Source organism: Phyllopteryx taeniolatus, chromosome 19, assembly GCF_024500385.1.
Source record: "Phyllopteryx taeniolatus isolate TA_2022b chromosome 19, UOR_Ptae_1.2, whole genome shotgun sequence".
NCBI classification, from domain to species: Eukaryota; Metazoa; Chordata; class Actinopteri; order Syngnathiformes; family Syngnathidae; genus Phyllopteryx; species Phyllopteryx taeniolatus.
The window spans coordinates 18,110,834-18,134,091 of NC_084520.1; the positions used below are offsets into that span (position 1 = coordinate 18,110,834).

General features: G+C 42.5%; 1 protein-coding gene across 9 annotated transcripts; it reads right to left on the reverse strand.

Moving 5' to 3' along the window:
* Positions 1-262: 262 nt before the first annotated feature.
* Positions 263-22,349, reverse strand: stxbp4 (syntaxin binding protein 4). Of its 9 annotated transcripts, none has more exons than XM_061756535.1 (20): positions 22,169-22,349; positions 19,952-20,025; positions 19,776-19,871; positions 18,259-18,328; positions 17,810-17,884; positions 15,806-16,036; positions 14,647-14,785; positions 13,879-13,985; positions 13,274-13,460; positions 12,542-12,602; positions 12,316-12,356; positions 11,343-11,439; positions 10,610-10,713; positions 8,687-8,776; positions 8,510-8,575; positions 6,156-6,356; positions 4,992-5,108; positions 4,830-4,879; positions 1,869-1,999; positions 263-1,511 (listed from the first exon to the last, which is right to left on the reverse strand). In XM_061756535.1, the coding sequence occupies exons 1-20, from the start codon at positions 22,222-22,224 to the stop codon at positions 1,498-1,500; spliced, it is 2,007 nt and encodes a 668-aa protein (XP_061612519.1). In that variant the 5' UTR covers positions 22,225-22,349; the 3' UTR covers positions 263-1,497. The 9 variants fall into 9 exon arrangements, 8 of the variants coding, with proteins under 8 accessions (XP_061612519.1, XP_061612517.1, XP_061612518.1 ...); XM_061756533.1 differs by having other exon boundaries at positions 263-1,639; XM_061756534.1 differs by having other exon boundaries at positions 263-1,741.
* Between the last annotated feature and the right edge of the window lie 909 nt (positions 22,350-23,258).

Here is a 23,258-nt window from a genome sequence, read left to right on the forward strand (position 1 = left end):
TTGTCACAAAATCTACAAAAATGTTTTTTTAAACAAAACACAGAAAATTTGACACAAATTGAATGACTCAAAAATGTAACATAAATGCTAAAAATCCACCAAAAATGTGAGTCTGCAAAAAAAAAAAACTATAAAATTGACCCAAAACATTAAATTGACAAAATCTTTCACAAAAAGATTTTTAAAATGTAAGATGACAGTGTAGAATGGAAACAGAATTTTTCTGAAGGTCTTAAAATCACAACAAAAGGCTCAGAAGACGTCAGACAAGGAAACAAACTTTATTGACAAATTTGGGCATGACCAAGACAAACATCCTATTTACAAAACAACTTTCAACACAAGTAGCTTCTCGTAGAAAAACAAAAAGCACATCCTCACTTATGTCTCCTCCATCTTTAGATACGTGTGTGTGTGCGCGCGCGAGGCCAAGCAGCTTTTGGTATCCTAGCAACAGGTGATGAGGTGATGAAAAGCAGATGGAGGTGACTGGAAGGAAAACGCCTGCATCCAGATGACCTACTTTCTTCCTGCGCCTCTTTTCATTACATCCGACCATCATCATCACCACCTTCATCCTCATGCCCGCGTGTGTGCACCCGTGAGTTCATTAGGTAAGAGTGACCTTGTGCTGTAAGCTTGCAAGTGGTCGACATCGCGGCTCAAAAGACCTTTGTCGAGATCTCCTTTGTACATCATCATCATCATCATCATCATCATCTTGTACCGTTACCAAACACACACAGACACACACGAAGAGCATTCATGTGTGTGTGTGTGTGTTGTGGTTGTGGCGCACCTTTTCAGGATTGTAACAGTACACAGTTGAATGCGGCCTCACGAACAATTGGGTTCACGGACAACGCGTTGCATTGTGGGATGTGGCGGCCATGGTGAACATAAGCGCAATTGAAGGCAATGTAAGCTGTTGTACAGTGATTTGCTCTTTCTTCCAAATAAAGTGTGTTTTCCCTTATTTCTATGCTCCGTAGTGGTTATTTTGAACTACACGTAAATAAAAATAAGGTAAATATAATGCCATTCTGGGGTTGGAATCGCATTTCCATTCGTTTCAATTTTTACATACTGTTTAAGTTATTACCATACTTTTTTTTTTTTTAAATAAAGTACGATACGGTATAGGACTATTTTCTTATTAAAACACACAAAAACACACACACACACACACACACACACGTTTTTGTTTTTTGGGGGGCTGGAACAGATTAATAGTATTTCCGTTCATTTCAATAGGGAAAGATGATTTGAGTTGCAAGCGTGGTCACGGAATTAAAAACAAAAACAAATGTAAATCAGGGTACCACTGTATATCTTCAGCTAGTGGAAAACGTTTGGCTTGGACACCGCTAGCTGTGCGGAGCACACACACGGATGAGCTTTGCTAGCGCATGCAGGTTGGCGGGCACACTTAGCGTCGACGGAGAAGATGCGAGAGAACGCGGCCCAGGCGGTCCACGTCCTGCTCGAGGGCGTCCGCTAGAAGGTCAGCGCTGAAACATGGAGGACAGTCACTCACAACAGGCGGCCACTAGGAGGCGCATGCGGGGCTCCAGAGAAACAGCAAGAGGTGCGATGAGTCACAAGTTTCGAGTCTTAGCCTTAAAGTTACTAAAGGTTACTGTGGAAACACATAAACAAATACAGTAGCTTACTTGATTTTACAGTACCGGATGAGGCTTGTTGCCATTTTCCTTTTTCCGATTTCATCCAAAACATAATCCTTGAAAATGCACATTTGCAAATGTAACCAGGCAAGACTTGTCAAGTCAAGTAGTTCAAGGGTCAAGCGGAGTCTCTCCGACGTTTTAGTCCCGAGTCGTAAAAGTGGCGACTTAAGTGTGACTTACCGTCCACTTCCAGGACGTTCCTGACGCTGGCGCTCAGCTCGTTGGCTTGTTTCGCCAGCGCCGCCGCCGTCCACGAGCTCTTCTTGTGTCGCGAGGGTCCGCCTCGAGAGACCCCCTCAGCGTCCACGCCGCTGCACACAACAACCACCGCACGTTAACATCTTAACATCTACACAACCGCACAAACAACGAGCTGCTTGTTAGAAGAAGGAGCACGCGGAACATCTGCAACGGTGTGATCATTTTCCCGCAAAGACTTCAGTTCTCGCGTAGCAATGAGCGCGAGCCAGAAGGAAAGAGCGCATAAAAGACAGAGAATGTCCAAAGTCTGAGATTATTTCACACTGACAAAAAGAAGATAAAGTGCAACGTGTCTTCTGTAGCGCCCAGCGGAACTGGCTTACACAGTTGCACGTCTATGGTGAACGCTGTTAGCTCTTTACAGTTGTGAAGAAAGCGATACAAGGCAGTCCAGGGACGCCCGGTTGTTGAAGTTTGGCGACGGATGGAGACCATCAGAGAGACAGAGGCAGCGTACCAGGCGCTCGCGGAGGTTCAGGATAGGACAAAGAACAATGACGTATTTCAGATGAGGTACGGGCAACTGTCGTGGAGTAGACCACGTTCTTGTCCGCACTTCGACAATGACGTGTCCCGACCTCGGCAGATTCGCTGTGTGCACATAGTCGGAACTTTCTGAGACCTCAACGGGTAACTACTTTTTTTTCATGATGATTTCAGCGCTGTACACAAAAACGGTGTTTCAATACATCCATTTTCCATTCTACGTGAAGGCCTAGTACTTTTGAAATATAGGCACATTTTGTACTGCAAGTGCTTCAGAGGAGTTCTGTTTTGTTTTTGCAAAATGCATTTCTATTGTGAACTATCAAGAGGATTTCTACAGCTTTATGATCTGTTCTTCTCTCTATGTTCTGCCAAATGCCTGCTCAATTGGTTTCCATGTGGATTGACTCAGGAGCTGTTTTGAGGCAACAGTTCAGTTTTGCAGAACACTCGGGGGTTTTGTGAATGTAGCTGGGATTTTTTTGTAGGTGTTTAACGTATTGGGAAAATGGGTGGAGGTTTCAAGAAAAGTGTTTTAGCAATCGAGAAAAAACGAAACAATAAGTCGATGCTCTGTTGTTGTATGTTGTTGTTTTTGATCTTTGCGACCCACACAGCGGCAGACTCGACACAAAAGCCAGCAGTCGGTGGCCTAGAACAGGTGAGGAGGACAAAGCAGCGTGGGGGATCTCCGGGTGCATGCGTGTGTGTGTGTGTGTGGGGGGGGGTTATGAAACATGAGAGACACGGCAACCCCCCTCACCCCACACACGCAATCTCACTTAACAGTGCGACTGACTGACCCGATTGACCGAAGTGGACTTACACAAGAATCATGTCACTGAAATCAATCGCACTTGCACAGCGGAAAGACAAAGCAGGACACTGAACAAGATGCACACAGGAAAAAAAGGGGAAAAAAATCAAGAGGAATCAAAATGAAACAAAGGAGGAAAGGCAGATTTGAGATGACGATTCAACGATAGGAATCAAAGCTAGCTACTTTTACAAAACAACCATCTGTATGCGTAACAATGTGTGCAATAAATACGAATGAAAAACGTTTTTTATCTGCCCATAACATAAATGCTAGTCAATAAATGATTTGCTAACAACTGCTAATCAGTTATTTACTATGAAATGTTAGTGAAAAAGATATTTAGGTGCTAATATATGCTATCGTCAAAAAAATATTTGCTAATAGATGCTTATCAAAATGTTATGCACTAATAAATGCTACACTTTTTTATTAATTAATTTTATTAATTTTTGCTAATAGAGAAAAAGTTGAAAATGTTTTTTGTATGCTGATACCGTAATTTCTCGTGTATAATGTGCACCCATGTATAATACGCACCCCCAAATTTGACCTAAAAATTCTGGAAGACTCTTCTACTTATGTATAATGCATTTTTACAATGCATGATTTTGCTTCTACCCATATGATCAAAACATGAAGTATGATCTGTATTTTGTTAGTTTTTAGAATTATTCTGAAGTTGAGCACTTTATTTGAACACGCAATACTTTTTAAAATGTATTTGCTCTTATTTTGAAATTCACAGCCCTACTTTTATTTAGTAAATTAGAAAACACACAGTTGTGCTCATATATTTGATTATCCAGGCAGAATTTGTAAGATGAGTACAATTCTTTAAAGAAAACATGAAGGACCAGGCGAAACACATTTCATTTTATTTTAATGGGATGTGTACACCGTTCTCATAACCTCTAGGTGGCGGTGGTGTTTTGGAATGAAAGTGTGTAGATTTCTTTATAACCACTAGATGGCGGCATACATTTATGAAATGTGAAAGTTTTTTCCATTTGCCCTAAACCAATGTATAATGTGCACTATTGACCTTTGATCATTTCTTTGGAGGAAAAATGTGCATTATACACAAGAAATTACGGTTCATGCCAGTCAACGTTATTCATTTGCTAATAACTGCTAGTCAAAAAGTTGTTTTATTTAATAATAGGTGCTATTAAAATATATATTTTCCAATAAACACAAGTGAAAAGCAAATAAACGCTCATGAAAAAATGATTCAAGTGCTAATAATGGTAACTTACTTGCTGATAAATGCTAGTCATACAGAGTAAGAAAAGTTAACGCTGCTACGTATTTTAGGTGTGACAAGTGAAGCGGTTCCGTCTTGTGGCTTCTGCAGAACCTTTGACATGAAACACGGTGACCGCCCCGTGCGCCCGGCGTTGGCTAACGAGGCTCCACGGCGGCGGGCGCTCATTAGCGCCAAGCGGCTTGCTGCGGGCCCACCTGGGCTCAAGTGGGTCAAAGCGGGAAACGTGCGAGCGGGAAGGGAAGCTGACAGACGAACGGGAAAATTCTCACCGCACTCTCAACTCAACGGTGTTGGACTTTGGTGGTACCTGAAGCTCTTGGTGGGCCCGAGTCCTTCAAGCAGAAACTCTTCAACATTCTGGGGAGAAAACAAACATAATTCTAATCTGGATGGAATCCTTCGTGTGTCTCCATTGCGGCCTTCATTGTACCTTCATTAGGTACGCAAGCTCCATCTCTCTCGTTATTACCTGGACAAACGCCAGCAGTTTTGCAGTCGACATCTCCAAAGTTTTCTTGGCGGCGTCGCTCTTTCTCAGCTGACATTCCAGCACAGCCGCTTTCTTCTTCAGCCGTTCGCTGTCCTCCTGCCACAAGAAACGCCCGCCGCCGCCGCCTTCACAATCAGCAGTGCCGGCCCACGCAACATCAACTACATGAGCGACGGCACTCTTTCAAAGTCGGCACTCTGGCCCTGTGAGGAAGTCAGCATTTTTCCGTCCTCTAATTGGTCGGTCTGAGCCAAACTGTTCCACTGGCAAAACACGTCTGTAGCGATCTGCTCACATTCACGGATTTTAAAATTGGCAACTCTGGTGAGTAGGATGTACAGTCATTGCGAGGGATACGGACCGAGCCCTGCCGCAAACAGCCAAGAACTGTGAGTCGGTATGACTCCCCCTCTCAAAAAAGATTTAGAATTCACTCTAGATGCCACAAGATGGTAGCAAAGTACTACTTTTGTCGAAATGAAGCTCCTCGGCTCACTTCAACACAGCTCCTTGGTACCAAGATGACACACAATGACGTCAGGGCAGCACGTTTGGCTAATTGAAACTCCTCAACTCACTTCAACATAGTTCCTTGGCACCAAGATGCCACACGATGGCAGCAATGCACTACTTTTATTCCTTTGGCCTGAGCACAGTGAATAACAGAGGATATGTCCCCCCCCCCCCCCCACACACAAAAAAAATTGCGAATACCGAACTGCAAATATGCTCGGGTTCACTGTATATGGATGTAAAGAGTTTGTCCAATCAGATTTCAGCCTCTATATGTTGCCATGTCAGCCTAATCTGCTTAGGGCCTTTGAAATCAGTCGGGCTGGCCAACGTAACGTCAACTAGAATTAGAAATGGGACCGCTTTTCAAATGGATCCTCACAGGGCCATCGTGCTAACCCTTGACGGCGTCATCATTTTTTCCATTCTCCGATTGGCTGGTCTGAGCAAAACTGTTCTACTAGCGAAATCTGCACACAAAACATTTCAAAAATGGCAACTCAGGCGAGCATTAGATGCATTTCACACTTTTTTTCATGACTTTTTAAAATAATTGTTATTTGATAGGCTCCAGCAGCCCGTGCCCCTAGTGAGGATAACCGGTCAAGAAAAATGGATGAATGGAACTACCTTATTGTCCAGAAGAGGAGGAGGAGGAGGATGAAGAGGCTGTTTGGCTCTGTGAGTCTTCAGCTCGGCGATCTCGGCCTCCAGCAGGTGGACCACCTCCTCGTAGTCCATCTCCATCCCGCGGGCTTGCTTCTGGGCCTCCTCGACAAGCAGGACCCGCGCCCGCATGGCCCGCGTCTCCTCCGCGGCCGCCTTGGCTTCCTGTCAGGGAAGACGCCGGGCAGGAAGCTTCGCTCATGATGCATTCGGGGCCTGTTGGACGTTTCCGAACACTCGCTAGAACAGGGTGGGAAACGTTCTGTGTAATGTGTATGGAAAATTGTTTAATTCATATTTTTTCATGTTGTAATTGTATTCGTAGTTCATTTATTTAGAACTAACCAATTATTTAATAAAAGAATAAGTCATTGCCATGTTGTAATTGTAATATAATTAATTTCATTCCAATCAACCAACTATTTTATAAAAAATAATTCATTGCCCCGTCCTAATTTTATGATTAACTTATTGTTATTATTAGAAACCAATAAAATTCTAAAAGTGTTAAATGCATATGTAAAATGGTTTACTCATGTTATTTACAATACATAAGTTAAACAATAATTTAATGACTATAAAATGGTATATACAGCATGGTTTATTTAAGTTTTTATTCATTTACAATAAAACAATTAACTGATTTTATATTGCGATCAATGAAACAAATGCATTCATAAATGAATAAATACATTTTAACTAAACAACTGTCGGGCGCCACGGTGGCCGACTGGTTAGAGCGTCAGCCTCACAGTTCTGAGGTGCGGGGTTCGATCCCCGTCCCCGCCCGTGTGGAGTTTGCATGTTCTCCCCGTGCCTGCGTGGCTTTTCTCCGGGCGCTCCGCTTTCCTCCCACATCCCAAAAACATGCATTCATTGGAGACTCGAAATTGCCCGTAGGTGCAGTGCGAATGGTTGTTTGTTTCTATGTGCCCTGCGATTGGCTGGCAACCAGTTCAGGGCGTACCCCGCCTCCTGCCCGATGACGGCTGGGATAGGCTCCGCCACGCCCGCGACCCGCGTGAGGAGAAGCGGCACACAAAATGGATGGATGGGTAAACGACTTTCGTGATAAAAACCTCTCAATGAATACAAGAAATATTAAGGGGCAATTAATGTCCATAATGTCATCTTGAACAAAGTGCTGAATGGGGCAGTAGCTGAACGCCTCATGGTGTTATATCATGGCATGAGGGTACCTGAACGCAGCATGAAGCTTCTTCTTGCCACTCTGCCCAATGAGTGAGCACATCCACAAACAAAAACCATGTCTGCCAATGAAAAGAGGGCAGCGAGCGTGCGCCTTTAGTGTGGACACGGCGGCGTTGACGTGGCAACGGTGAGGCAAATGCCTGTTAGGATGTCATCGCCATGACGACACAAGACTCGTAGTCGGTGACCTCCTGCCTTGCTTCCTAGCGTTTCTTTTCCTTCCTCCCTTCACATGCGTCCTTCCATCCTTTGCGTAAACTTACTTTTCTGCTTTGCTTTCTTGCACCTTCATTTCATCAAACCTGTTTTTTTTCTTCCTTCCGTCCTTCCTTTCTTCCCTCAGACCATGTTTTTTTTTCGCATCCTTCCCTCTTGTCCTGAAAACATTTTTTCTACCTTGCTTCCTTCTGACTCAAACGATGTGCCACTATTTACTTACCCATTAAAGAATTAACGAGTTTTGTCTCACCCAGTTTTGACAGCCTCATCTTCTCTGCTATGACACGAAAATCTTTGAAGATGAACTAAATGAGATATTTTTGAAAATCCTCTTTTTCATCAAAAGACTCCAAGCTGGTGTTTGTTGAGCTCACTGATCGATTTATACAACGCGAGCAAGACGAGTGGGAGCAAACGAGGCTTCAGCTGTGAATCACAAACAAACAAACAAACAAACAAAAACAAAGCAGGAAGCATTTTGATTTTATGATTTTTTTTTGTTTTCTCTTTGAATGGAGGCTGCTCAATCCTCCCACGCCAGTCAGCCAGGACAACTTTAGCTGCTTTAAAGATAAAAAAAATAAATAAATAAAATAAATAAAAAAAAAGTGAAGCTGACGAGTGGAGGTGAGCCCACGTTCACCTGCCGAGCTATTTTAAACATCACGGGCCCACACGCGCTCTCCCACGCTGCGCAAGTCAAGTGAAAGCACCAGGATGTTGCAACGCGTTACCAGTACCAGAATGCACCGGGACGCGTCATCAAACCACAAAGTACATAAATGCGCCAAGAACCTGAAATACAACAGGATGCTTCATCATGTCACAAAAGTACCTGAACGCACCAGGATGCGTCATTGTTTTGTCTTTTTCAAACGTGTTCTAACCAGTTTGACGTTGTCCAGCTCCTCCTCCATCTGCTGCTGAACCCTGCGAGACTCCGACAGTTGATCCTGAACGTGACCGCAACAAGATGGCGGACGGAGATGCACACAAAACAGGAAGTTAGCCAATGCGCGTCTCTGGCGCCGTCAACAGAGCCAAAAATAAAACGCTGCTTTCACCTGCAGCCTCTTGATCTCCCTCAGAGCCTCCACGTTCTCCTTCCTCAGGCGCTCCATCTCGTCGTCCACGTCGTCACAACCGGACGTTGACTGCCGCGCACGCACACGCAACATAAAAGTAACTTCACATTGTCATGGCAACAGTTGAAACAATTTGCTTCCCCCTTAAAAATGTAACCGACTACTAGAGAACGCCATAAGATATATATAAGATAATATTTGTTACATTCATTTAGTTTATTTTCTGCAAAAATTGGTTCATTGAAATATATTTTTCATACATCTATTTATTAATTACATTTTGATTTATTATACAAATGTTTTTAAAAATGTTTAATATATTTATTGTTTAACAAAAAAATAGCAAAATCTATTTTACATATAATTAATACAACATAACAATAATAACATATATATATATATATATATATATATATATAAAACATAACATATACATACTTTTTATTTGATTTTACTAAATAATTGGTTAACTTATTTATTTTAAATGAATTATATATTTTTAAATATACAATTTTACAGGATTTTTCAAAATAAATTTAGTTACTGTAAAAAAAAAAAAAACATAAACATTAGATCTGTAGTATATATGTATTTATTTATTTTATTTAATAATTTGTTGATTTCTTTCTTGAAAATAATAAAATACCAAAACATATTTTGCATATATTTAACATCTTATTTTACTTCATTTATTTATATAATATATATTAGTATAACAAACAGTTTTACACACACATCAATTTAGTAACTTGAAAATGAAGTAAAGTATTCTAAATAAAACAAAAATTGCAGAAACACACAAATATGTATTTATTTTATTAAATTAGTTTCTTTACTGCAATAATAAAATACAAATGTAAAATAAACACTTACATTTGCATGTCACATATATTTAATAATAGGGTAATTTGTTGATCGTTAATTGATACTAAAATCAATTGTAAAATAAACATTTTTACATGTTTTTAATAAGTGGTAAATCAATTATAATTTTATGAATGAATTGAATTAAAACCCCTGAGAATGAATTATTATGTCATTGATAAAATCAACAATGAGATATTTTTTAATATAGCTGCACAGTTTAACTTTTTTGAATATACCTCATTTATGAATGAGCCCTGCTGTACATATCTACGTATCCTGTCCACTTTGAATTAGTGGCGTATACGTACATTCAAGAGTTCTAACTCGTAACGCGTCTATCCTGAATAATTGTAATTCAAGTGCATCATCAGACTCGGGGGCGAATGCGTCGTTCCCGGGCTGCGTGTCGCCTGTCGTGCCGGGATCGATCGCTGCGGGAAAAGCCAGCGACCATTTTGGAAATATTTCCGTCCGCTAATGGGACCGCCCTCCGCCCCGAAAACACCAACAGATCGATAGATCCATCACGCGGATGCCCCGCCGCGGCCACAAAGCAGTGAGCTTTAGCGCCGATTGTCAACTGCAGACTTTTGATACCAAGCACAAATGTCAACTACTTAATCAAGTCATATTGTACAACTTTGACCAAAGGTATTTTCTGTGAAGGTAATTGTACCTTCACTCAAGTACGACTTTCAATTACAACGGACCCTCACTATTCGGCAAGGACTGCGAATCGCGAAAATCTGCGGATAATTGACGCCTGTTGAATTGCCTTGGAAAAAAGAAAAAAAAAAAACTTTTTTTTTTGGGGGGGACCACACCACAAAAAGTCTTGAATAAGTGGGGATAAACCACCAATAAGCCTTTTCGGAGTTGGCTCGCCACAAAAAAGCAAAAAGCAAAAAAACGGGAAAAAAATGGCATGTGAACAAAATTTGAGAAGAGTTGAATGGCGAGTATTGCGCTGGGCCACTGTACGTTGTTTGTTTGTAGATTGTTTATTAGTAATGCAAAGTGTGCGTGTTGCCGTACCCGGCGGCCAACGGGCACCTCCAGCAGGCTGGACGGGTCCTCGCACGTGAACCTCCGCTGGTCCGGCCGAGGCCCGAACGCCTCCCTGCTGGCGCTCTCCAAATCTGCCAAACGGGTTCTTCACATTAGTTGGCATTTTCACAAGTATCGAACCGCACGACAGTCACGTCACGTCACGTGTTCAGTGTTGTCATAGCAACAGCAGGACTAGTTTACATTCATCACGCACCGACAATTGACACAACCAACCACCACTACCACGACATACTACATCACTACTACCTCCACCAGTACTACTAACTTGTTACTACTACAGCTACTACCACCACCACTACTGCAACTACTATTACCACACTTACTACCAGTACCGCTGTTACATCTTCATCTACGACTAGCACTACTTCTACCCCATCACGAGTACTGCAACACCTACTAGCACAGGCGCCACGACTACTTCGACACCACCACTAGTATTAGCCCTACTACTACTCGTACCACCACGTGAGGACCATCTTGAACGCACCAACATTTGGCACATTTAAGAGAAACTGAAAAGAAATGTTGCCCATGTAAAATATGTGAACGCCAACTCAAATGGAAAGAACTGACAAAAGGAGGACGACATTACTGCAATACATAACTGTGCTACATTGTAGCAGGCAGGTGGTTGAAGGGCCGATTGAGGAATGAAGGTGGTTTTTTTTGTTGTTGTAGTGGTGAAGCAGGTTCTTACCCGAGCAGGCCACGGTCCCGGCCGGGTCGGCTTGCAGTCGGGACCGGAACGTCCGGCGCCGAGCATCTGACGGCTTCAGGCCCAGCAGGTCCAGAGCCTGAACACGCGCACGCAATCCATGAATGCAGATCAATACAATCACGCCCTCTACACTGGGCCGACAAAACGTCAAGATATTACAGTATTAATGGACTGGCAAAAAGGACTTAGTTAGCAAAACGCATAGGTTGATTTGCCCTGTACACAGCTACAAATAACAGTCAACGACCACGTTTTCTATATGTGGAGGGAGACAACACATACATTTAAATTCATATTTTGGGGGATTCATATACTGTACATAGGAGCGCTTCAATAAACATGGTGAAAAAGTTCATTCATTTCACTATTCAAAAGGGAAATTGAAAATCATTGAAGACATGAAAGACTTTTCCGAAGGCCAATTCCTTGCGAAGATCTTTATCATTTGTCTTCGTCATTGTTTCTGAAGTAATACATTTCAAATTTCTTGAGATGATGAATTTGGGTTTGTCATTAGCTGCAAACTGCAATCGTTCGAATTTACGCACATAAAATCAGGAAATATTTCATTCAGCGGGTAGTAAATCTGTATAATGTATGAGTTTCACGATTTTTAATTGAACTACTGAAATTAATTTGTTTTCAAAAATAATGTAATCTAGAACTGTACTGTTTTAATACATAATATATTATAGAACTCGTTTGTATACTGTGTGTATGTGTATATATATCTAGTAGTACAATCAATTACTATAGTTTCCATGATAGTCAAATTTATTGCGTTGTGCCTGAACAAGATGATCAATCAGGATGGATCCTTGTTACAGCTCGCCCTCTAGTGGACACTTTCATTTTGACTGACGCTGTTGCCATGACAACGACAAGGGTGGTTCATACAGATGTTTTTTAAAAAATACATAAATAAACAGAATTGTAAAAAAAAAAAAATCACCTTTTCCACTTGCTCCAGTTTGAGACGACAGCTGCCGCCATCTGTTACAAAAACAACAACAACACACTCATTATTTTACTATATCAATAACAATTATTTACATTTATACATGCCTTTCTGAGCACTTGAGGAGACTGTAGGAAACGATATAACAGATAAATAAATATGCCCTGGTGTTATATTCTGTATCTAATAATGTGTCTAATTGCAATGAAGGGATTCGTACCTGTGTCGGCGTCAGGTGAGGAGGAAACACACGCGCGCTGGTGGCTAAAGACTGGACTCACCTGCAAAGAAGTTCAAAGTTCTCTCAGCACAACAACACAAAAACGACTATATATATATATATATATATATATATATATATATATATATATTTATTCGGTCCCTGTACGACCGGAGTCAGAGTTTGGTCCGCATATCCGGCCGTAGGTCGGACTGGTTTCCGGTGAGGGTTGGACTCCGCCAAGGCTGCCCTTTGTCACCGATTCTGTTCATAACTTTTATGGACAGAACTTCTAGGCGCAGGGGGGGTCCGGTTTGGTGGCCTCAGTATTGCATCTCTGCTTTTTGCAGATGATGTGGTTCTGTTGGTTTCGACTGGTTAGCACATCTGCCTCACAGTTCTGGAGACCGGGGTTGAAATCCCGGCCCCGCCCGTGTGGAGTTTGCATGTTCTTAGTTACTTTTGAAATCATTGAAGTCATGAAATTACTTTTAAGGTCCAGTAATTAGTGATGTAACTAAGTTAATATTTCAAGGCAACGGTGGCAAAATGACTCGTTTATAGTACTTACAAAACATTGTAAATATGACTCAAATATTAGTCATCTCTTTTTCTGTGTGGCTGTTGTTTAGTGTGACACAGACGCATTTGATTAGGTTGTAATTTTGCCCTTTTTTCCGTCGACGTTCAGTCGGCCCGCCGAGCGACACGACCCCGTTTGCGAGCCCGCACCTGGCTGACGTCGACGGCCGGCAGCGTCTCGCTGGCCGGGATCCGGCTGGAGGCGAGCTCGGTGACCAGGACCGGCGGCGGAGGGGGCTCGCCCCGGGCCCCCCCGTCGACGGGACTGTGAGGACCGCCGCTGGAGCCGGACGAAGTCCGACGCCGGATGAAGGCCACTTCCACGGTGGGATCCGGTCTGGGGTACGGATCGCAAGCAAAACATCATTTGCGGTTTGCTTTTCACAAATCCACCTTTTTTGTATTTTTTTTCTGCGGAACCTATCACAGACTCACCTATTAAGTTTTTTATGTGATTTCTAAGTTGCTCTAAGTAGTAACAATAAATAAAGAAGTAGTAATTTTAGTCATGGAACAAATGAAATTCGTAAAGGACTACGTAGAAGTGATCTCAACCGTGAGGAGTAGCTACAATTAGCCTGGGTTGTTTGCAGAAGTTACAGAGTTTTCACCACATGTACATGTGCACTTCCTGTGAATCATCTGTAAGCGATTTAATTTTGAGGGTAATGTTGTAAGACAAGTTAAGACTAGCGGCAGTTTAGCTCGCTAGCTAAACTTCCTTTTCCGGACAAGAGTTTGCGGGCATGCTGGACCTGAGTTTGGTGCGTGTCAGGATGGTCTTGGCCTCCTCGTACGTCACGCCGATGAGAGATTCCTTGTTGATGGACACCAGCTGGTCTCCCACCTGCAGCCTGCCGTCCTGCACACCAAATACAGCCAACGACCAAGAAGAAACATTCATTCGAAACGCTTTATTTTGATGGTTTGGCCAATGTTACTGCACTGCGTTTTTATTCTTTTTTTTTTTTTTTATTTGAGTTATTTTTCTCATTACATTTTTTTTTAAATAGACAAATTAAAAAAGCTAATGCACTGCTTGATGTATATTGTGTTTGTGTTTCCTGTATGGGACTGCAGGTGGAAATTAACATTGTGCATCTCAAATCATCTTTTAGCTGTGAAATGAATTGAAATGCCATTAATCTGTTCCCATGTCCCTAAAAACCCCTGGAATAGGTTTTTGTAAGATATTTTTAAGGAGGGAAATCACACTCCATAATATTGTACTTTCTAAAAAAATATTTACAGAATGTCAATATTTGCGCATGATATAATGCTGCGATCAATTCACTGTGCTGCTCCTTCTGGTGTGCCCGCCTTGGCCATCGGGGGGCAGTATAATACAGACCCAAATGAGTAAGAGTCACCATTACTCTCAGTGACTCAATAAGTTGCAATAATTTGAGTCATTTTTCGCAAAGGCTAAAGAATACAGGCCTGTGTATATTCTAAGCAGGAGTCCACTGTTCTCTACTCCAAAAATGACCTGCTAGAGAAATGCCACTCATGTGCCGGCTGACCTTCTGGCAGTCGCCTCCCGCCACGATGTCCTGGATGAAGACCGTGGGACCTTGGGCGCGGTTGGCCCCGCCCTTGACGACCAGGCCCAGGCCCAGGCCGCTGGCCTTGGCGATGCAGATCAACTGGATCACGCTGTCGCTGCACGCACAAACAAACATGAAGCAACACTTCCCTTCCGAACCCAACGCTCTCAGTGACGGCGCTTCTCAAACTGGGGACCACGGGTGTCGCGTGGGGGTCACATAATCGTTCGCAATAAATCTACTTGGTATGTGTTATTAAGCCACTTTACTATTTTGTTTACTATGTCACTTAGATTGTTTTTTTTTTCTGTCTACTTTTGACCTCTTTTACTTGCCTACTAATACAGTAGTTTTCTGTTTTTTTGGATTGTACTGTCAGTGCTGTGATGACGCTACTGTAACCTTCATTTCCCTGAGGGAACTCTCCCAAGGGATTCGTAATCATTACACACTCTCTTTCTCTCTGTCAATTTAAATATAAAACAAAAAGAATTACACGTATTCCATGTCACTTTGGTTTAGAAATTCCCCCCTCCCCCGCTAGCTTAATGCTAACACATGCTGGAAAACACCACAGACATGCTAAGGGTTAGCATTTATATTTGTGGTGTTAAAACAGACAAACGGTGAAGCAACACGTCGACAGACAATATTACAATACTCACAAGCATATATTCTCGCACAAAAGTCAAAAAAACGACTAACATTGTTGTAGCTTATTGAGTCACCGAGAGCGGTGGTGACTTCTTCGTTTGTCTGCATGGCTATATTATAGCGCCCCCGCTGGCCAAGGCGGGTACATCAGAAGGATCCGCACAATGAATCGAATTGAAGCTTTAAATCATGATGCATCAATTCTTTACATTCTATGTAAGTATGTTATTACGATATGTTTTGTTTTCTTCTCAAGTGCAATATTACAGAGTGCTATTTTTCTTATTAAACACATGACAAAAATCGCAAGCCTGGTCACGGAACAAATGCAATTTATATCTCGAGGCACCACTGCATTTATGTTTAAATGGCGTTAGGATTACGAAGGGGTCCTGGGAAAATGTTCTCCCGGAACCCAAAACGTTTGAGAACCGCTGCTTTTCTGGTTCTTTGTGGAAGTTTGAAGCGTCTCTGGCCGCACCTGAAGGCCGGCGTGGCCGCACGGCCGTAGACGGGGACCCCTTCTTTAGGGCCGAGCAGCTGGGGGCTCTCGGCGTCCGGACGCAAAATCGGGGCTTGAGTCACAAGTGTGGAGGTCCGCACTTGCGCTTCCGCTCGGGTTTCACCTGCTGACTGCTGAGTCGGGGAAATGCGGCCGGACGCCGCCAAGGGAGCGGAGCCGTACTTCTCCATCAGCTCGGAAAACTCCCGCCTGGAGACAACAACAACAAACAAACCATCACAATATCAATGAAGCAATTCATAAATGACTTGTTGTAAAATATGTGCAGTGAAAACGCAACATATTCGCGGTCCGGCATTCACAAAGTCACCGATTAGCGTTTTTTTCTTCTTTGGAACCGATACTCCATCATTTGCTGAAAAAACTTTTTTTGTGCTCAGGCAAAAGCAATAAAATCATACTTTGTCTCCATCTTGCGGCATCTTTGGTGTCAAGGAAGTACGATGAAGTGAGCTCCATTTAGACAAAAGTGGGCTTTGCTGCCATCGTGTGGCAATTATAAACCTTTTAAGTGATGTCAATTACTCATGAAATAAAAAATTTAAAAAAACATTAAAAAAAATTGATAAAAAAGTTCAGTGTATTTAAATGATTTTAAACTATTCTTTATTTCTAATTTATTTGTATTATTTTGCGATTGGCTTGCGACCAGTCTAAGGTGTGTGCGCGGGGACGTATGTGTCTGTAAAATAAATTGGTAAAGTTTATTTTAAAAATAAAATAATTGATTCCAATTTGTATGGTATTACTTATTATTAATTTAATTAAGAGTAATTCACCAATTATTTAGTAAAATAAATACCAGAGCATATGAATTGTATTATGTATTTTTTAAAAATCATTTCACCAAGTATATATATGCTATAAATGAATAAAATAATTCACAAAGGTCTCGATTTCAAGACGTGAAGATAGGACGTCGCCCTTGTGCATCCTGCTCGTGTTCTCCCCCTCAGCATTAGCATTAGCATGTCAGCATTAGCGTGACATTTGCATGTCAGGTGGATCGCCGAGCGTTTGCCTCCATCACACGGACGCACAATGAAGCCAAGAACAAACAAATGCTTTGTTCCCGCTTTCCTGTTATTGTTTTAGTCTCTGCGACCGTTCTGCTAGCGTACTAGCGTGCTGCGAATTGGAAAGAGTGGCCAGGTGGTTGAAAAAGTGCGAGTCACGGAGCCGCCGGCCCGGCCCGGCGCCGTCGCGTCGCGTCGGGCCGCATATGTGCTGACGAGGCGGCGGCGTGATGCGGAAAAGCAGCGGAGTGCCCCGTCGCATCGCCTCAGCTGACACCCGCCTCTCCTCCCCCCGGAAAAAAAACAAAACACTGACGCCCTGACCTTCAACTGACACGACAGCTACCACGTCACTTGTTGTCGTGGGAAGTGAGCACGCGCTCGCACAGTGGCGGGCCGAGCTTTTGGTACGAAGGCCGTCAGTTAATCCACTTCTCCATACCGCCACTAGCGCCTCACAAATAGACAAACCAACAATAAAATACCAAAAGCCAACTGCTACAGTGAACCCCCAAATATTCGTGCTTCCGCATTCGCTGACTTTTGGGGGCTAAACCGTCCTCCATTATTCACAGAGAAACTCACCTGTTTGCTGTTTTTGTGTTGTTGCCAAGGAACGATTGAAGTAAGTTGAGGAGCTTCATGTCGTGCTTTGCTGCCATCTTGTGGCATCAATAGGCAATTCTAAATAACAGCGGGTTCAGTATATACGTAGTTCAAGTTCCCTGGGCCAGCACTACTGGTTGTGAAGGCCCTGGGCAGATTAGATCGGCATGGCAACACAGAGGCTGAAATCTGATTGGACCCCAAAAAAAATAAAATAAAACCTCGCATCCACATACACGTATGTACTGGAAGCAGTGCAGCCAAGAGAAATACTACCAAATGAATACAACAGGCTGTTGGCAAAAAAAGATTTTAACGATGCTTAAGGAGGTGGACCTACCTGGAGTCGTCGTCCCTGGCAACCAGCAGCGACATGTGATTGGACAGTGATGCCATCCTCAGGAGCTCCACCGCCCTGCAACGAAACGCCACACACACACACACACACACACACAAGTGTTTGGATGCCATCGTTCCCACCTGGATGCCATCATACCTTGACACATTTAGTCCTGCTTGCATCTTACCAAAATAAAATCACACCGAAATCAATTTGCACTCCAGTAAAATTGCATCTTGATCAATTAGTGCTGTCTACAATCCTACTTGGATTCAATCACACCTGGAATTAAATCAGAACCACATAAAACCACACAAAATCACCCCCCGAATGCGACCATCCCAACATAAAATCCCACGTTGACACGTCATTCCGACAGAGCATCACACACACTTTGTTACGCTCACACGAGAACTACGCGGGATGTTTGTGAGACGCGAAGTCGTCACCTCTCATTGGTGACGCCCCTCAGGCTGATGTTGTTCACGTCCACAATCAGGTCACCTGACTTAAGCCGACCTGGAACGGGAGGGAGAGATGGAGAGGGAGCGAGAGAACAACTAAAATGTGAATTCATAAATATATTTCGTTTCAATTATGGAAGTAGAGAAGAAAATAGAACATTACGTGAGAAAAAACCATAATACCGTCCAAATCAAGACTTTTCACGAATGCTAAGAAGAATATAATTCTTATTTATGTCTGCCCCCAAGTTAAACTCAAAAATCTTAGTTGCTCCGTCACTTACAGTTTCCGATACCCTCGGTTACATCATCAACAACAAAAAGCTCAACTTACTTGAAATTTAAACAACTAGTCATATTTCCACAGCATACTTTATTGTAGCGGTTATTTGAAGGGTTGCAATTACAGTAAGATCTATGCTAATTTAAATAATCCCATCTATGGCGTTTCGCATTATGTTAGCATTGAGCTGGTGGAGTTTCATTAGCTAAAATTACGTAGTTTGGTTAAACATTTTGATGTTTTAATATACAATTTTTAATTCCTTTGTGTCAGTTTTATACTTTAACTGGGAGCGACAAATAAACCCCTTAAAGCACGCACCCTTGACCTCTTATTTGGAGAACTGTGTGAGCCAGTCTTTTCATTTTCTCAAACAGATGTTATACAATAGTCTCACATTTCTTCACAGCGGCTAGGGAATACTTAAAAAAACTGTGCTTTGCCGTAATTTCTCGTGTATAACGCGCACCCATGTATAATACGCACCCCCAAATTCTGGAAACCCCGTCTACCTTTGTATAATGCATTTTTACAATGCATGATTTTGCTTCTACCCATATGATCAAAACATGATTATCTGTATTTTTGTTAGTTTTTTCAAATTATTCTGAAATTAAGCACTTCATTTGAACACGTAATACTTTCGTTTTATTTACTTGCTCTTATTTTGAAATTCACAGCCCTACTTTTATTTAGTAAATTCGAAAACACACAGTTGTGCTCATATGTTTGATTACCCAGGCAGAATTTGTAAGATGGCTACAATTCTTATTAGAATACATGAAGGGCCAGGCGAAACACATTGAATTTCATTTTAACAGGATTCAAATTAAACTGTCAAGCATTTCAGAAAAGCATTATCATTAAACAAAACATAACCATAAATCAATGAATGATGGTTGTTCTTCAGTCATCAGTCGTATTTAAAAAAAACAATATTTCACAAATTCTGCCAGGGTATGTAAACTTATGAGCACAACTGTACATATATGCAGTCATACGTACCCCTGCCATATTGGAATGAAAGTGTAGGCTATACCTTTTTTCGTAACCTCTAGATGGCGGCATACATTTATAAAATGGGAAAGTTTCCCCCCCCCCCATTTTTCCCTATACCTATGTATAATACGCACTACTGACTTTTGACCATTTTGGGGGGGAAAAATGCACATTATACACAATAACTATAAAAAAAAAAGAGAATCCAACGCAAGTAGACCGTCAAGCGCAGCCAGTCCTCCGGCGACGACTCTCTTGATGAAGACGCCAAAGTCTTCTCCCGTCATTTCTCTGTAGCCGCCGATGATCTTGACACCTGTGTGCGCAAAATCCCCCAAAATCAGCACCACATAAAAGCCCAAAGAAGTGAAGCATGCTGGGAAGGCGCCGGCTGACCGAGTCCTCGCTTGCAGTTGCAGAACTCCAGCCGGTGGACGGCTCGAGTGACGCCGTGCGGGCTCATGATGGTCCTGAATGCACACAAAACAATCCAAAACAAAATGAAGCCTCTTGAAATCAGCCAATCACGTCACACTGACGCTGTCTCCGGCAATCCTAGTTTTGCCCTCCTTTGCTTCCCAATATTAAGATTCGGTTGCTAATCCTGTCATGATATGCCGTACTGCATAGACAGTAGTTGCCCCCGGATGCACAGTACGTAAACATACTGCAAAGAAGCTCCAACTAGGGCGGCGTCGTCAAGTGAGCAGCAGAGTCCGGCGCAGCAATTAAACTGATCGCTTAATTCCTGGTAATCTGCCTGATCACCTGCCGCCAGTCATTAACATCGCACACACGCGCACACGCACACCACACTCACAGTCAAGTTGTTCGTACCAACAACAACACACAAAAACAAACGCTGTGTGCGTCAACATCAAGTCACAAGTGAATCTTGGGAATCTCATATCGATACATATCGAGATACACAGGTGGCATTTCCATTCAAAAACGATATCTGTACGGGCGGAAAAATTCGAATACGATTCGATTCAGTATGGGAGCGATTCGATTCTCGATCCGAAAAAATGTGATAATTAACATTTGCACATATGCTCGTCATAAAGAAACTTGACTTGACTTGACCCAATTCTATAAAAGGACATTTGTCTCACCTTATTTTCAAAGGTGTACAGTAAAAGACCACTTAACCCCGAGCAAAAATGAAATATAAATGAATGATGTAAATAGACCACAACAATATAACAATTCATTTTGAAGATTTTCTCTCTGCACAAAGAATATTTAAAAGCCGCGGGAGGTCTCGCACACCGCGCCATTCAAGCTCGGACCGCCACTGCACACACGCTTTGCTTTTTTATTCTTTTATTTCCCTGCTTGCTGAGTGCTGACTGACTTTTTGAACATTTAAGTCGCAACGACTAGCCTAGTTCAACTGGCCATCGTTGCATCAGTTGCGGGACGCAGCTGGCCGTGTGAAGTTTCTTTTTAGGTTTACGCAGTACCAACTGGAACGTTTAACCGGAAGTGGACCATGAGCACGAGAAGAAGAAGCATTCGTTTGCTGAGGCACCTTTGGCCTATTGTCCGCATGTTTACAATCCGCGGCGCACGTTTTGCCGCCGACTTGAGATAAGCTGCGTGATGTGACGTCACATGCAATGTTTACAGCTCCTGGGGAACGTTACTTTGCTATCGCCGTGACCGGGAAAGTAGCTGAACTACCGAAAACGGGGAAAATTGATTTGATTTGCGAGTAAATTAAGCTTGATCACAGAAGGAATGAATACAAAATGAAATCAAGGTACCACTATAGTATGGAAATAGATTTTTTTGTGATGTTTTGGTTTTGGTTCAAGAGGATCAATTATGGCTCCAGTTTGGAATCATTGGAACTTAATTCAATTTCAATTCAAATTCAAATGAACTCAATTAGCAATTATTTCAAAGTTCAGGCGTTACAGGTTTACGTTAAATGTAGCAAAATGCAAATAATTCTGAAAAAAAAAAAAATGAGGCACTTAATTGATGAATAACGTGGAATCCATCAGCCATAACGTGATTATTAGCTATGCTGAGCAAGCACATCCATAAATGAATAAGACAACAAGTTTTAGTGTTGGCGTCTCTCTGAAAGGGCGTGACGACTTCAACATCGGACGCGGGAGCCCATGAGCAAACAACGGCAAATACCACGAGCACGTGACCTCCACCCAGCAAGCAAGGGTGCAGGGAACAAGGAGGTAGGAGACAAGGAAGGAGCTCACCGGTAGAGCAGCGACAGTCCATCGACGCACTCGGCTTCCTGCGGGAGAAATGACACCGCGCGACGTCAGCGAGAGGACGACCGGCCAATCGCACGCACGCACGCACGCGAACGCTGGCACGCGCCGCCATGACAGAACCGCGCTTGTCGCCGAGGATGACGTTGACGAGACAAGGCTGGTGTGTGTGTGCATGTGTGTGTGTGTGTGTGTGTAGGAGGATGGAAATCCGCCTAGATGGGGACACACACACACACACACGCACTTTTACACGCTAATCCCTGCTGATACCTGTCCCACGCAAACACACACACAACTAGGCAAATGCACTCACCTGCTGCATAGACAGTATATAGACACAAACACACACACACACATACGCACGTACACAAAAGCACACAAAAGGTGAAGACAAATGGCTCCTGGGTTGAGTTTGCAAAGCATCTTCTGGCTCAGTTCTTCCGCTCAATTAGCGATTAGCACTCAGCTAATTCCAGCGAACGTCGTGGCCGCTGACCTTTGTTGGACGCCGACCCCGTCGGGCCGGGCCCGACCACTTCCCGTGTGTGCTAAGCGTGTGACGAAACCGACGTACACGCTCGTTGGCACGCGCAAAGGAGCTTTCAGCACACTGCTACTGATTACTGCACAAGTACGACAAAAAGTGCTACAAAATGACCAGTACAGATAACTTTTCATTTGTCAAGTTTCTTTTCTTGTATATACAGCCAATAACATTCTTACTTACATAATGCCAAACGAATATAGTATATACTGTATGTAATTTCATGTCTAATGTGTGAATTGTCTTTGACTTGGAAGTGACATTTTGAATGAGGCAAACATACACAAATGCTTTAAAATGATATTAGAATACATTCAGAAGTGGTTAGTAATGCACTACATTTATTCAATAATTGTGGGGGTAAATTGTACTTGTCAGACTAGTTTTAATGCAATGTACCTTTCTTTTTTTTTTTGGGTGGGGGGGGGGGCAGAAACAGTATTTTTACTCCATTACATTGAGCTACATTCCACTCACTACTGTTATTTGTATGAATATAATATTGCCCCGTTTTTTCTAATGTCTTACTCAAGTAATTATTTGGGGGACTATTTTTGACGTTCCCTTGCGTCATATTGTTTTCAAGTAGTAGTATTCTTCCTTGAGTACAATTTGTGGCTACTCGGAACACATTTGAGTGGCAAAAATGAGTCCAAAATGCTGATCGGTGCAAAAGATGATTCACAAAAACATTTTGATATTTCCACAATTGATTATCTTCCACATTTGCAAACATCCGCTTTGACTTTGGAAAACGATGATCAACTTTTTTTTGGCCGATTTTCTGACCAATGTTACGACGCCAACCGGAAACGGAATCGTCATCAATTTGTGCATTTTCGGCACTGTCAATATGAAATAATGCCCCGTTTTGGACTAAAGCGATGGACATTTTGATACGATTCATCAATAA